This window comes from Phascolarctos cinereus, unplaced genomic scaffold (assembly GCF_003287225.1).
Source record: "Phascolarctos cinereus isolate Bilbo 61053 unplaced genomic scaffold, phaCin_HiC Scaffold_7;HRSCAF=346, whole genome shotgun sequence".
NCBI classification, from domain to species: Eukaryota; Metazoa; Chordata; class Mammalia; order Diprotodontia; family Phascolarctidae; genus Phascolarctos; species Phascolarctos cinereus.
In genome coordinates this window covers 46,276,649-46,293,065 of record NW_027556180.1, presented here as the reverse complement: position 1 = coordinate 46,293,065, position 16,417 = coordinate 46,276,649, and the positions used below count along the sequence as shown (strand labels likewise).

At 36.0% G+C, this 16,417-nt stretch overlaps 1 protein-coding gene across 3 annotated transcripts in view; it reads left to right on the top strand.

The window, feature by feature from the left end:
• Nucleotides 1-16,417, top strand: part of RNF13 (ring finger protein 13) — a 96,196-nt gene that overhangs the window by 6,081 nt on the left and 73,698 nt on the right. For 2 of the 3 annotated variants that reach the window (XM_020980896.2, XM_020980894.2), the window contains exons 2-3: nt 8,694-8,816; nt 13,216-13,296. In XM_020980896.2, coding sequence (XP_020836555.1) covers nt 8,703-8,816; nt 13,216-13,296 — 195 coding nt within the window. In that variant the 5' untranslated portion in view covers nt 8,694-8,702. The remainder of the gene's footprint in view (nt 1-8,693; nt 8,817-13,215; nt 13,297-16,417) is intronic. The other variant, XM_020980895.2, reaches the window with a different exon arrangement.

The window sequence follows — 16,417 nt, the reverse complement described above, 5'->3', positions numbered from 1 at the left end:
AAGTTGATTAATCTACTACAGAGAACCACAAATATAGATAATGAATTTGAAGACATATTGTCTTGAATAGTTATTTATCACTTCTGGTAGTAATTTGTCTTTAGCATATATATGTCTCTATCAATATGTATATATCTAGATAAACACATTTTACATATTTTATTGGTATATTGATTTTTTACAGCACAACCATTTCCTAATTACCGGTTCTCTTTTCCTAGTAGTAGTGTCAAAGTAATGGTAAAGATATTTTGTTATCTAAAGGAAACACATAAAACTTCCAAAATTGTTAATAACATTTAAATATTAAGACTCAGGATTTCGTTAACAGGTAGGTGATATGAAGAAAGAGGTTATTGATTACTTAAAATCATGTATTTAGTCATTGATGAAGCTAGGAATAGGACTCTCAGCCTAGTTTTGTATTTGTAAACTTGAAGATATAATTTTAAAAAGCTTATTGTATTAGGTTCCGAAAGATACCATTATACTTTTTACATATAATAAGCATTGATTATTTTTTACTGTTGAAGTAGAATAGTTTGTTTTGGACTTTAGAATGCATCATAGAATTAAAATTATTTCTTTTTCCCTATACCCATTGGTGGAGATTGCCTAGAACTGAGGCCATTATAGGTAGAAGCAGACTGAGATTGAATATTGTTAGCGATATTCCACACATAAAGAAGAGCTGATTATATTACTTTTTGGAATGCCATTTTGTTACCTAATACCATGAATCATCTTATTATTACGTGTCTAAGTAGAGAAGTCAGTGTAGATGAAAACAAAATTTCTCCAAACCAGGACCAGTAGCCATTCTCACCAAGATACAAATAGAATATTTTCCCGTTAAATGTATTGTGTATTTTCTTCTTTAATATAGGAATTCAGCTAAGTATATTACAGAGCAATAAAAATTAAAACTTTTTGATACTGGTTACAAAATGGAGAGGTTCATTAATGCAGCAGATTACACAGCATGTAACATAGCATAATGTTAAGTAAAGCCAAAGACCAGACCAGCTGCCATGAGGGCTCATAGCCTGACCAGAACTGCTGTGAAAGCTGGAAAGCACTGACAGAAATGAGGTTTAGACCAACACTATTGGTTATATTAAAAAAAAGTTGCTGCATAAACAAAACAAATGCAGTTGCAATTAGAAGGGAAGCATTTAATTGGGAAAAAAATCTTTGCAGAAAGTTTCTTTGATAAAGTTCTCATTTACTATATTTAAGGAACTGATTTAATTTTATAACAGGAAATCCAAGCTATCACTGTCTGTATTAAGAAAAAATGCTCCAAATCACTAACATTAGAAAAGTGAAAATTAAAACAACTTTAAGGTTTCCTCTTGCAGTGTGATAAAGAAGACAAAAGAAGAGGGGCAGCTAGGTGGTGCAGTGGACAGAACACCGGCCCTGAAGTCAGGAGGACCCAAGTTCAAATCCTACCTCAGACCAAACACTTGACGCTTACTAGCTGTGTGACCCTGGGCAAGTCACTTAACCCCAACTGCCTTAAAAAAAGAAAAAGACAAAAGAGGAAAGTCACAATTGTGGGAGGAGCTTTGGGAAAGTAGGTACTTTAATTTATTCTTGATGGAGCTATGAATTAATTGGTCCAGCCATTCTGGAAAGCAGTTTGGATCTGTACCTAAAAAGTCACCAACTCTGCATACCCTCTGATCCAGTGATAACCCAGGGTATACCCCAAAGAGAAAAAGCAAAGAGGAAAAAGATCTATTTATACAAAAATACAAGGTTTAGTAGCAAAGAACTGGAAACTGATGGTGCCTGTCAATAGCTAAACGAAATATATTATATGAATATGATAGAGTAGTATTGTGCTGTAAGAAATTAAGAAATGCCTTGAAAACTTGTAATAATATAGAGTGAAATGAACAAGGAACAATTTGCACAATTAAAACATTGTAAAGAAACACAACTTTGAAAGATTTAAGAACTTTGATCATTGTAGTGATCAACCATGATTTCAGAGGACTGATAATAAACATCCTATTTACTTCCTGACATGAATGAAGACTCAGGATGAAGAAGGAGACATGTGGACAATGTGGGAATTCGTTTTGATTGACTATGCATGATTGACTTTCTGTTGCAAAGGTTTTGTTTTTGTTTCTATTTTTCAGTAGGAGGGGGAGCTTTGAGGAAAAGTAGAGGTTAGGGATAGACTTTTCCCCCTCTCCAAATAAAGAAAGAAGAAAATAAGAGAATAGAAGGAAGTCCAGAAATAATAAGATAAGACATCTTTGAAAATTACATGTTGAATTTATTATACATTGAAAAGTAAGCTCTATATGATAGAAAAATATTTTGGAAATGCTCATTTTATTTGGTGGTTAGGTTCAGAATTATACAAATTATTAAGTATTTAGATGTTTTTGTCTTTGACTGGCCCTAAGTTTCTTGGCAAAACAATGGATAAGTTATCAATAGCTTGATAGGGAATTGGAATACTCCTTGCTCCCCATTGCCACTTCCAGATCCCCCCTCTACCTCCATCACCCAATAATTTTTCCTCCTTTGAGGCCCATACAATCCACATCTTTCACCCAGTCAAAATCCTGATAGTTTTTGTCTACAGATCTCCAGGATACTGCCCATCCTTCCTTAATGCAACAGTATCTGGCTCACAATCTTTCTCTCCTTCCTAACTCCTACTCTAATACTTTGGGACTTCAGCATACATATTGACACTCCCTGAAACACCCTAATTGTTGGGTTCCTCAACCGACTCCTCATTACCTAATTCTCCATTCTACCTCAACTATACACAATGATGGTGAAACTCTTGATCTTTCCATTACTGATAAATACACTACTTCCATGTTCAAGAACTCTGAAATCTCCTCCTCTTACCATACTCTTGACTTTCCACCTTTCTCTCTGCTTTCCCATATCAAATTTCATTCTTTGTTGACACTATGACCTCCAGTCCCTTGACCCTTCAGTCCTCTCCTAGGATGTCATCCCTGAATTGCCCATTCTCTCTTTATTTTCCTCCATATTGACCCTCTGATGAACCAGTTAAGCTCTATACTGTCTTCTCTTGAGTCCCTAGCCTCTTTGTCATATTGCTGATTGTTCCCTGAAGCCAAACCTGAGCCTTAGATCACTCCCATCATCTCTTGCCTTTGCCTCTACACATATATTGCCAAACACAGTTGAAGAAAATCATGTACCCATTCTGATCACCTTCCCTCATCAGCTGGTGATCACATCAGCTCCCATGGATTTATCATCTCTGTCATTCTTGAATCTACCTCTCCAAGGTAACCTCTATGCTGATTTACAGTGTCACATCCCCAACTGTCTTTCAGTCAGTTTGAAATGGATGTCAGGGCAGACATCTTAAATTCAGCATATCCAAAACTGAACTTATCTTTCCCCTTTAACTTTCCCCCTGTCCAAACTTCCTCCAGACTTTCCTATCATTATCAAGGGCACCACTGTCCTTCCAGTTCCCTAGGCTCACAGTATAGGCGACATGTTCAACTCACTTTCTTTCTCCCTTTATATCCTTTGCCTCCAGTCTATTGCAAGGTTTGTCTATTTTACCTTTGTAAAATCTTTTGAAACCCTCTCCTTCCATTCCCACCACTATAGTGTAGGCCCTCAGTAGTCTGCTGATAGGTCTGATAAGGCCTAGAGGTTAGGGGTGTTAGGACCCTGAGATCACGATACATGGGTCCTTTCCAAAAGAATTGGACCTAAGCCTTCTTTCAGCCCAAAACAAGGTTTATTAAAGATATGCCATATTAGCCAGAGCCTTAAGGAATCTGAGCATCTGTGAGCTATTAGCTAGATTGTAAAAATATGAGCAGTGGCTAGATTATAAGAATCAGAGCAGTGGCTAGATTATAAGAATCCCAGCAGTGACTAGATCATAAGAACCCCAGCATCTTAATGAAGATGAGATGGACTTTATATGCAGGAAGACTGTGGGAGGGATCTAGATGTAGTCTATGGGGTAATAGAACTCCAGGGGTGGCCAAGGGAGAATGGAGCCTGGATAGGATTAAGGATGGGAAGTGGCCAGGGAACATAGGGAGGTCTAGGGTAGGTTAAGGGTAACAGAATTGGGAGATTGGGTGTAGCCACAATGGAAGGTTAGTTGATGGGATTATAGCATCAGGGGAATGCCAGAGATTTGGCTGTGTGGGAAAATCCAGGATTTTTCCTTTTTGGGGTCTAGCTCCCATCCTTATCAGGTCTACCTGCCTCTGTCCAATGCATAGCTCAGTAAAGTGATTTTCCTAAACCTCAAGTTCTCTCCTTGTCCCAATAAGCTCCTGTTGCCTCCCAGGATCAAATATAAAATGTTCTCATTGACATTCAAAGCCTTCGTAACCAACTTCCTACCTTTCCAGTAGTCTTACATGTTACTCCCTGACACATTCTCTTCCAATTCAGTGACACTGGGTCCTTAGCAGTTTCACAAATAAGACCCCGCATGGCTACAGTGTTCTCCCTCCTCGTCTCTGCCCACTGGCTTCCCTGGCTTCCTTCAAATCCCAGGTAGTACAGAAAACCCTACCCATTATTTCTTATCTCTAGTTCTCTCCTTTTGTTGATTATTTCCTATTTGTCATGTTTATAACTTGTTAATAGGTAGTTGCTTGCCTGTTGTCTTCCCCGTTAGACTGTGAGCTCCTTGAGGGCAGAGATTGTCTTTACCTTTTTTTTGTATCCTCAGTGTTTAGCATAGTGCCTGGCACATTGTAGGCACTTAATAAATGTTTATTGACTGACTTACTGATGTACCTTCTGTATTTTCTTAGTTTTATCATCTCTCTTAATAGGATTAGTAGTATTATGAGTGGGGAAAAATATTAATGAAAGTAATTAAAAAGAAATTTTGGAAATGAAGGCCTTTTTGTTTTTAATTTGTAACTATGAATTAGTATATAAAGGAAGGTATTGGAAGAATGTTTTATAAAATGCAAACAATTAAAATAAAAATTTAACCTTTATGAAATAAGTGATTATTTCTCTCTCATTAATAATCAGTTATTGAATTTAGGACCAGGATTTTTTCAAAAGCCTTGTAGTTTAATTCTGAAGGACATCCTGATAATGAGATTGGATTAACTTGCTTAATAATCTTGTTCAGAGCCCACCCAGGTGGGGAAGGCTTTGTGCTCTTTCTGGTCTGGATGGAAATAAATTCTTTGATTGATTTGCCTTAGACTGGGGATGATTTGGAAGTAAATGACATGATCAAAATCACTGTGCCCTAGCCTCCTATTAGAAAAGGGCTCCCTCTCATTATAATATTCATTCTCTCTCTTCTTAACCAGTTAGTCCATTGCCACCCTCAGGAACATGAGTAGGTTCATGAGGAGTCTTTGGCATTCGAGAGTGTGACTTAGAAAATACTTAGCATATTTGGTTTTTTGAACATTATCTTCGTAATGTTCTCATATGCCTGTTGTTAACACTTAAAGACTATGAATATTGGAAATGAACAGTTAGAAAATGTGTGGATTTTGCTTCAATTATACTTGTTTCCAAGGCTAATTCTTTTAGAATTTGCCCTTTGATTATGGCCATTGGTAAGTGAAATTAAGTTTGTGTAATCACAGTTATGTTTGTTGCAAATCTTGTGTTTCGTTAATAGTCAGTCGTATGCTTCATCTAGGGCAGAATACCTCATTTAAAAAATTTTGCAAAAAGGAGATAAAATATAAACTCCTTGAATTTTAGCAGCTTCTCCCCTCCCCCAAACTGAAAACATTAAGTAGAGTTTAGTTTTCAGCCAGATATATACATACACGTTAGTAAAGATCAGTTCCTCAGTTGGCTATTTCTTGGTTTAGTGTATAAAAATATTTGGTTTTGCTTTCCCAAAAAGCATTTTCTAAACTGTTTTGCTGATAACTCCTCTGACTTGTAATGAATAATATTGGGAGAACAGGCACTTACTTAGTTCATGAGGATAAATACCTGTGTTAATGGGAGCTAGGGAGAGTATGTTCTGTTGGGGGTCAGGACATAATTCACAAATTTGTGTTCTATTTTGAAATCCCATAAAAGTCTCAAGTAATTCACCAGCTCTACCAACCAGCTCTAATGTGTCTATCTTTCCATGATGGGGCAGCTAGGTGGCACAGGAGTTAGAGTAGCAGACCTAAAGTCATGAAGACTTATCTTCCTCAGCTCAAATCTGGCCTCAGACGCTACTGACTGTGTGACCCTCAGCAAGTCACTTAACCCTATTTGGTCAGTTTCCGCATCTGCAAAATGAGCTGGAGAAGGAAATGGTAAACTACTCTGATATCTTTGCTAAGAAAACCCCAAATGGTTCATGAAGATTTGCACATGACTGAAAGAACTCAACAGCAAACATTCCATGATCTCTCCAGCATTGACAACCATTGCTGTCTTTTGTAGTTTTTAGTAATTTGGGGGGTGTGAGGGGAAACCTTCGGGTTGTTTTCATTTGCATTTGTCTCATTTATGTTTTGGATCAGTTTTTCCTGTGGTTAATAGTTTGCAATTCTTTTGGGAACTGTTCTTTATCCTTTGGCCATTTATTCACTTGATAATGGAGTTGTTATTTTTAAAAATTCCTATATTTGTGGGATATTAAACATTTAACAGCTATTTGATGCAAAGGTTTTTTTTCCGTGCTGCTACTTGTGCACCTTTTTCCTCAGACGACTCCTAAAGATGAAGTCAGGGGGCTTCTTTCCCTCTTATATTCCCTTTTCCCTGATCTTGCCCATTTCCCTTTTTGATGTATTTCTCCCACAAGTATGTGTGTTCAACTTTAGTTGAGTTTTATGTTTCATATATGAGTTAGGTAGTGAGACACATGTTCTCCTGCTCCTGATTTTATACTTGTGCATTCTTCTAATGTACTACATTTATATGAAATCCTAAGTTTCTCTTCTTCCACATTTGGTTCCTAGTATATCCCATTCCTTCTCCTTTTCCTTCATTTCTTAAAACCAGCAAAGCAAAAAATGACAAAAACCAAAGCCCCAAAACATAAAAAAAAGCCTCACCTATATTTTTCTTGTATTTGTCTTATTTGACTTTCTCTGTGACGTTTGAGGACGTTAATTCTCTGAAGGGACGTTACCTCCTCTCCCCCTGTTAGAATGTAAGCACAGTTCACCATTTGCTCAGATGTATTTAACTTTTTGAGATTCTTTTTCCTTTTGTGTTTGCATTTCTAAGTTTATTCTCACCTCTAGTCTTTTCAATAAGATTGCTTGAAAGTGCTCTTTTCTAGTAAAGGTTCATTTTTTTTTTTTGCCTGTAGGATCTGCTGTGTCTTCTGCTATGGCTCCTAATGCTATAGGACTGCCTTACTTGGCATTGTTTAGGGACTTATCACAGCTTTATCTGTCCTCTGTTTCTGCTTGGAGAGGTCATGGCTGGGTTCTACCTTAAGGTGCCCCATTATTGAGGCTTATGTTGTCTTGCGATGCCTTTATTTAGTGTATGATCTGGCTTCATGTCAGTATGTGGGAATTTGAATAGATTGCTCTCCTCTCTCTCACCTAGTCAACTATGTTGCAAAGTGGATAGAATGCTAGACCTGAAGTCAGGAGGTTCTGAGACCAAATCTGGCCTCAGATACTTTACCAGCTTTGTGACCATGGGCAAGTCACTTAACCTCTCTGCCTCCATTTCTTCATCTGTAGAATGGAGCATAGCCTCCACCTCACAGTGTTGTGAAGCTTGAATGAGATGATATTTATAAGGCACTTTGCAATCTTTAAAGTGCTATATAAGTGCTAGCTAATGACTTATTACCTAGTTACTAGCTTTCCTACTGGCTGCTAAACTACTATTCCAAAGATATAGGTTTTTACCTTGTCATTAATCTACTCTAAAGTTAAACATGGCTCCCTTTTATTTCTAGGGTAGAGTAAATATGCTTAGCCTGGCATAATCACGCCTAGAATGTATTTCCTTGTCACTTTCTGAGTTTTAGAATCTCTAGCTTCTTCAGTGCTTAGTTCCTGTATCACTGCTTATAGAAATGCTTATATGAATCCCTGTTTTCTTTTGCCATGGCTCCTTCCTCCCCAAAAGTTGTTTTGCTCTTTCTCTCCTGAAATTACTTTGTATTTACATACTTTTGTATGTGTTGTATCCCTAGTAAATTTGAGCTTTTTGAGGGCAGGAGCCTTTTCTTGTCTTTGTATATTAGGTTCCTAGCATATATACTTTGCACATAACATAATAAGTACTTAAATATATATTTGTTGACTTGGATTGAATTGTAACTGTAAAGTGTACTGCAAAGTGTAATAGTTGTATGTAGGGTTTTTGTCATGAAAGTGTTTTATAAACCTTTCATCATATATGGTATTACTAATTAGTTATTCATACTAAAAGCTTCATTTTAAAATGTGGTTCTGATCTGAAACATTAACAGTATGTTTATAATAAGAATACTTTGAAAGTTTAAGAATTTCTATAAATAAGTTTGTATATGTGTATGTATGTATATATTCCATTGAATAAGGAGCATATACTAGTAATGTCATAAAACAATGTTTTAAAAATAAGGAGTTGATTACTAATGAATATATAGCTGTTTCTCTTCAGTAGGTACATGATAGATTGAAAGAATTAGTCACATATTGTGAATGCTACATTAAGAAGTCAGTATTTTTTTGGCCCATTCATTGTTCTTATGTATTTTTCAGGTGATTAAGATGCTGTTATCCATAGGGATGTTAATGTTGTCAGCCACGCAAATATATACTATTTTGACTGTCCAGCTGTTTGCATTCTTTAACCTACTTCCTGTGGAGGCAGACATTTTAGCGGTAAGTGCATCTGAAAGAAATTAATGTGTCTGAAATAAGTGGAAGACAAATTTAACAAAACACTACTGAAGTCAGATGTGTATATGTGTTCGTGTGTGTATGTTTTGACTTTTAGGATATACGTATTCCATGGAATAAGTAATTAAAAATTAGAACTTCATGATTTTCCTAATAAGTTTGAAACTATCTTGCCACAGATGTTTTGTGATTTGGGTAGAAGTAATCTTTACAGAAAAAATAACAGATTTAAATAAGAGTGATTGAGACTATGCAAGTATTTTATAGTTCTGTTGGTTTTATCAATTCTGCTAAGCTATGAAGATGGTCTGAGAAGAAGGTCTTCAATGACTGGGACTATTGCTCAAACCTTAAGATGATTTTCTCTTAAAACATTTTAATTGATAACTTTTGTTTCTCATTTACATACGTTAAATAATATTAATGCTCCTCTGCTCATGGAGCTGTCCCTTATAAGAGAATTAAAAAAATCAGCAAAATTAACTTAGCACATCCACTAAATCTGTCATTATATGCAATGTTCACGTTCCGAGTCTCTCACCTCTGCAAAGAAGGGGAAGTGTAGTCTTTTGACTCTTTCTGGAGTCCAAGCTTGCTAATTATAATTTTACAGCTATTTAGATTCAGTTATTTTGTTATCTTTGTTTCCATTGTTGTCATTATGTGTATTATTTTGCTGGTTCTCCTTCACATTGCATCAGTTCATATAAATCTTACTATACTTCTCTATAGTTATATTCATTGTTTCTTACTGTACTGCAATAATCCATTGCATTAATGTATGACAATTCATTTAGCCCATTCCTAAGTTTGTTTTTAGTGCTTTGCTACGACTCTGTGAGACCTTTCTTTTTATCATTGACCTCCTTGGAATACCCGTCTTGCATGGGTCAGTGGTTATAGTGAATTTAGTCACTTTCAGAGTAACGACTGGTTGAACCAATTTTAAGATTTCTTCTTATGCTTGGAAACATACTTAAACTTTTCTAGGTTCGTTTCTTTGAAGTATTACTGTCATAAATAAATTACAGTTTTATTGATAACTTATTGCTTATTGAAACTGAGCTAAGAGTTTGAAGTGCAATAAAATGACCAGGAGCCTTTAAGGCTAAGAAGAAACTGATCTCTCTAGTCTTGCTGGATGTTATTTATACAAATATAAATTCTAAATGAGGTCTCTGAAGGTCTTGGAGTCTTTTCATGATGTGAGACTATGAATTAGGGACACTTTGTGGTCGTCAAAATACATTAGGGTGGGTTCCCCTTTTGTCTTATACTACTTCTTATACTACTGGTATATGTTCATTACCTGCAAGACTAGAACTTTGGGTACTCCTTGATATTATAAGAATAGCCTTTTTAAATGTGCCAACTCTTCGTCTAAAGTTATTATTCTTGTGGGGGTATTGAGACTTTGTGCCTGGAAGCCTATATATGGTGTGGGAATGTGGGTCCTCTTCCACAGTGCCTAGACTGTGGGTGCTGTAAGGCCCTGTCCTGCCTTGAACAACTTCTGTGGTATTGCTATGGCGTTCCCCTCCTAGCTGCTGCTGATGTCTCAGGGCTCTTCAGTTCTGTGAAATGTGCTACTCCCAGTAGTCCCAAATTCCCAATTCTTTGCTATTATTTATCCAGTAGAATGTAAGTTCCTCACGGACAAAGACTGTTTTATATTTCTTTGTATTCCCAACACCTAGCACGTAGTAGGTGCACAATGTATTTTTGTTGACTCCAACACTAAGGCCTCACTTTGTTTTCTTGGGGCTCCTGATAATCTTCATACCTCTCTCTGTGACTAATTGCTTCTCAGCTTTCTACAAACATGTCCAGGACTACCCCATCCTCAAAATCCCTTCTTTTGACCCTATCATCCTCTAAAGCTCTTGTTATCTCCTCCTGTTCACAGCCACATTCTTTCACACATCCCGATTTCTGTGAAAGACATCAAACTTTCAGTTACTTAAGTTTCAAATCTTGACATTAGCAGCTCTTTGATCTCCTTTATCTGACATACTAAATCACTTTCCAAGTGTTTTCATTTTGTCTGGGGTGTGGACTGTACCCTTTCATGGCATGAGAGCCCAAGGCTGGACTCTTCTTGTCCTGGACTAATAACTTAACTAATAGACTTAACACTAGTAGAATGTTATTTCAGCTGGGTGAGGAATTCTAGGCAAGGAGATGATACCATTGGAAATGACTCATTAGCTCATTTTTTAATGAGGTGTTTTAACACTGTAAATATTGGAAGCTGTTCAACATCACTGGGTTTCCTTATAGATCTCTAAGGTATCTTCTAGTTCTAAATCCCATGATCATTCTTACATATATAGTCTGCACATTTAACCTCATGTTAGTGGGTAATTTTCTTTAAAAAAAAATTTCTTCTTTGTTTTCGTCATTTGAAACATTAAATCATTCTTCAGCTAAGAATCTAAAAACCACAGAATCAAAGAAATTCAGAGCCAGAAGGGATCTTAAAGATTATTCCTAATTTTCCAGATAAAGAAACTGAAGCTTGAATAGGTTAAATGATTTGTCCAAGGTCATATAGCAAATTATGGGCAGTTATGAAATAAATGGCATTGCTTTTGTTCTAGTCTAGCATGAAAGACTTGTCAGAGAGAGAGAGAGAGAGAGAGCGAGAGAGAGAGAGAGAGAGAGAGCGCGAGCGTGTGTGTGTGTGTGTGTGTGTGTGTGTGTGTGTGTGTGTGTGTGTGTGTATGCGCTGTTCAAATACTATCTTAGAAATATAAGTAATAAGAAGGCAAAGCAGTAGGAGAAGTAAAGTAGTGGAGTCAGGAGGGGTAGGAAATAAGAGAGATATATACACATAAAAACAAAGATTAGGAGTAGAATCTGTTAGGGAAAGCATTTGTTTATATATGTGTGTGTGTCTATACACACACACACACACACACACATCCACACTTAATTGTAGCCTTTGGGGGTGGGGTGGAGGGGGGGAGAGAGGAAGAAAGGGTGAAAAAAGAACAAAGTAAAAAGTGCACAGCAGAGAACAAAAGAAAACTTACGCAGAAGCAAAGAAAAGATGACAGCTCTCAACACAATGTGTAGTATTTATTATATAGGTTTTCTTGAAATGGAAATTTATTGCTATTTATTTTGAATCCTCTTAAGTTCTGCTGTGCACATGACATTTTTTAATTTTATATATGTGTTAATATTTAAGTTTATAATGTTTCTTTTTTCCTTTCTTATTATGTATTTAAGTTTTAGTATTTAAGTCTAAAATAAAAAAAGATAAGAAAAAGAAATATAAGATCCTATTTGAGCAGATACATATACTTTTTTTCTGGGTTCTGCCTAGCATATTTTTCTTTATTGAGCCTTAGAGAAGTTTAAAAGTGAATATGCAAATATATTGAACCAAAACTTCTTTTGCTTTCAAAAGTGTATTCGATACTTTTTTAAATCAGGAAGTATAGTTATAAGAGTATTAATTCGGGTCAGAAATGCTTAAAGTCTGTTTTGAGTAATCTTTACAAAATGAAGAAAATCAAAAGGATGTCTTCTTAGAAGTAAATTGTGTAAATTTGTAAATCTGTGTGTAAATTACTTCCCATAGAAGTTGCCTGTCTGTTAGGCTAATTGTTGGAGAAGAAACCATCATATCTGGAATCTTATATCTGTGTGTATGCAAACTCATTTAGAATTAAGTGAAGATTTTGCTAAATTATAGGTCACTAGAAATAGTTTATTAATTTTAAATGGAAATTCTCCCGTGGCATCCTCTTGTGCCTTATGGTGGCATGCAAGTGCCAGAAGATCCTACCCATAAGACTTCATATGTGGAGGGGCAGCTAGGTGGCGCAGTGGATAGAGAGAGCACTGGCCCTGGAGTCAGGAAGACTTGAGTTCAAATCCTGCCTCAGATATTTGACAATAGCTGTGTGACCTTGGGCATGTCACTTAAGCCTGATTGCTTCACCAAAAAAAAAAAAGACTTCATATGTAGACCTCTTAATGTCTTCGAGACTAGTCTAGTTAAATTTAGGGGAAGCTCATTACCAGATTGGTTGTAATATGTTAATTTTTGTCCAAAAAATTCACGAATATGATCTAAGGTGGTAGAGTGCTTGTGATCTGCATTGGTGATGGGAGAATGCATACTACTGACTGATGTTGCAGGTACTTGACATGTTGGTATTGATGGAGAATAGGTGTTAGGCATATTTCTTGCCATATTTTATGTGAAAATGCATTTGTAGATGGGAAATTACAAGGATTTTCATATATATATATATGTATGCATAGCATAGATGAGGTAACAGTAGAACTGGTTGAATATAATTATAAATGTATTTTCATTCTGTCGCATAATGTGTGTTTAACTTGACCATTTTAATTTTATATTTAGTATAATTTTGAAAATGTATCACAGACATTTGATGACCTTCCAGCAAGATTTGGTTATAGACTTCCAACTGAAGGTTTAAAGGTAAGAAATAGTATTTAGAATACAGTCAAACTATTAATGTCATTATAGCATATTTTGTTGATTATGTTTAGAGTTTCTAAAAGTTTGGATATAGAATTCCCTAAAAGTTTTTGTAACATTTCAACCGGTTAAACCTCACTTTTTGATCTCCATTATAGGTTGTCCTCAGTTTACGTGAAAAGGTTATGTTTCAGAAATTCGTTTTTAATGCCAACATTTGGAATTGAGTGCATTTCCGTCTGGTAATAATTTATATTTACATGGCACATTAAGGTTTATGAAGTACTTTCTTCTCAACAAAACTGTGAAATAGGTCATGTAGGTACCGCTAGCTCAGTTTCACAGGTGGCCCCTGAGGCTTTGAGGGGCAGAGCTGCTTGCCCAAAGTCCCACTCGTAGGGCTTCAGGCTTGAGCTTGCATTTGAAGCTTGCTCACCTGACTTCTAGAAGTCTAGCACTCTTTCATTTTACCAGGCTGCCATATCACTGATGATGTAAATGACGTTTGGCTCAACAGGCCCCCATATAAAACCTGATTTTTAACTCATTCTATAGCAAGTAAAAATAATAAATCAGAACTGTGGAATCAGTTTTTTCTTTGAGCATTGTAAAGTAAATTTAAACATAGCAAAACATTAGAATTTTAAAAAAGGTATCATATCCCACAATTCCCTTAGTATGACTGACTTGGCACCAAACCCAACAATAATAATAAGTCTTTATGTTGGGACGAGGAATCTACTTCACTTTGCATCAGTTCATATAGATCTTTTTATGTTTCTTTCTTCATCATATCCTTCATTTCTTGTAGCACAGTGATGCTTTATTTTATTCATGTGCCATAATATTGTTAGCCATTCCCCAATTGATGGATGTCTAATTTGTCTCCAGCGCTTTGCTGTCACAAAAAGTGTTGCTATACATATTTTGGTGAGTGGTAACTTTCTTGTCAGTGGCCAACTTGAAGTGTAAGCCTAACAGCAGAATTTCTGGGTCAGAAGGAATGGATGATTTAGTCATTTTATTTCCAGGATTCTGAATTACTTTCCAGGAATTATACTGATTCGCATCTATATCAGCAGTGTGCCAGTGTGCACTGGTCATGCCAGGATGATGGGCTACAAACTGCTATTCCTAAGAGTCTTAGTTTCTGGGTCCTGGGCTGTCCCCATCAGGTTCTGAAGGGAGATAGTAGCCAAGCTGGTGATGTAGTTTGACTTTCCCTGGCTCAGGCTGCATCTTGTTTCTGTCTCAGAACATGTTTCTGTGTCAGCTAGGCAAGCTTTACTGCTCTCTGCATGGTATTTGCTTGGCATTTGTGGGGATGGCTAGCCCTTTCTCCACAAGAGCTGCTTCCCTTGATGATGGCTGTGAGGGTGGGGCTGGAAGTAAGTAGGTTTGGTGTTTTAGGGGCCACTGTTATTCTCAAAGCTTTTAGGTTCAGCTTGTTGGGTTGTCTTCATTAGGGTCTCCGGGGAGATAGTAGTCAAGGTGATGGTGGTGGTGGTTTGACTTGCCTGGTACATACTGTCTCCTGTTAACAGGGATTTTGCTCTTGAAACATAAAGATAAAGTGAGCTAAAATAAGAGCTAGAGCAAAATATGTTATACTTTAGCTGAACTTTAAAAAGTAGCAGTCATTACCACAGAGCAAAGAGCAGCAAATTTAGGTTTGATTAAATGAGATAAAGAGCGAAACTATGTTTTGCTGAAACTATTGACAGTGGATTAATATCAATACTTAACATATGAACTCAATGACATTGCATCTGAATACTTCAAGGAAAAACTAAACAAGATACAAAAAGAAATCAGCAGTAAAACTGTTAATAGTTGGGGACGTCAATGTAGTCTAGATAAATAACCAAAAAATAAGCAGGAAATAAATGAATTTTAGAAAAGTTCTATTTGGTAGATCTCTAGCAATTACTGAATAGAAATTAAAAGGAGTATATATACCTCTTAGTTGTATATGGCACCTTCCTAGAAATTGATATTGTAGATCTCTAGCAATCACTGAATAGTAATAAGGACCATGCACATCTTTCTGCTGTCATTTGGCACCATAACAAAATTGGCTATACATTAGCACATAAAAACCTTACAAACAAATGTGGAAAAGTGCATAACTTTTGTTGGCTGCAAAGCAATAAAATTTACATTCAATAAAGGGCCTTTAAAGAAAGAACTCAATGAACATGAGACTAAATAACTTCATTCTAACGAATGAGTTAAAGAAGAAAATCATAGAAATAGTACATATTATTATTGAAGAAAATGATAGAATTGAAGTTACATAGAAAATTCATGGGATGCACCCAAGTCAATCCTTAGGGGAAAATATATTTCAACATATTCATTAACAAAAGGGAGAAGTAATTAGTTGATGAATTAGTCATACAATGAAAAAAGCCCCCTAGAAAATAAATTAAACATGAAAATAGAAATTCTTAAGCTTCAAGAAGAAATTAATAAAATTGAAAGTAAAAAAAAATGCCATCGATTAATGATTAAGTTAGGAACTTTTTTTTAAAAAAAAATTTTTTTAAATTTATTTTTAGTTTTTAGCATTCACTTTTATAAGGTTTTGAGTTCTAAAATTTTCCCCTTCCCCAGGATGGCAGGCAATCTGATATAGGCTATGCATGTACAATCATATTAAACATATTTCCACATTAGTCATGTAGTAAGAGAAGAATCTGAACAAAAGGGAAAAACTACGAGAGAGAAAAAAACAAAATGAGAGAGAAAATAATATGCTTCAATCTGCATTCAGTACACCATAGTTCATTCTCTGGATGTGGATAGCATTTTCCATCATGAGTCTTTTGGAATTGTCTTAGATCCTTGCATTGCTGAGAAGAGCTAACTGTATTAAAGTTGGTCATCTCACAGTGTTGCTGTTACTTGGTACAGTGTTGTCCTGGTTCTGCTCACTTCACTCAGTCTTTCCAGGCTTTTCTAAAATTTGCCTGCTCAACATTTCTTTTGGTACAGTAGTATTTCATTACATTCATATAGCACAACTTATTCAGCCATTCCCCAATTGATGGGCATCCCCTCAATTTCCAACTAATTCTTTGCCACCACAAAAAGAGTGCTATAAATATTTTTGTACATG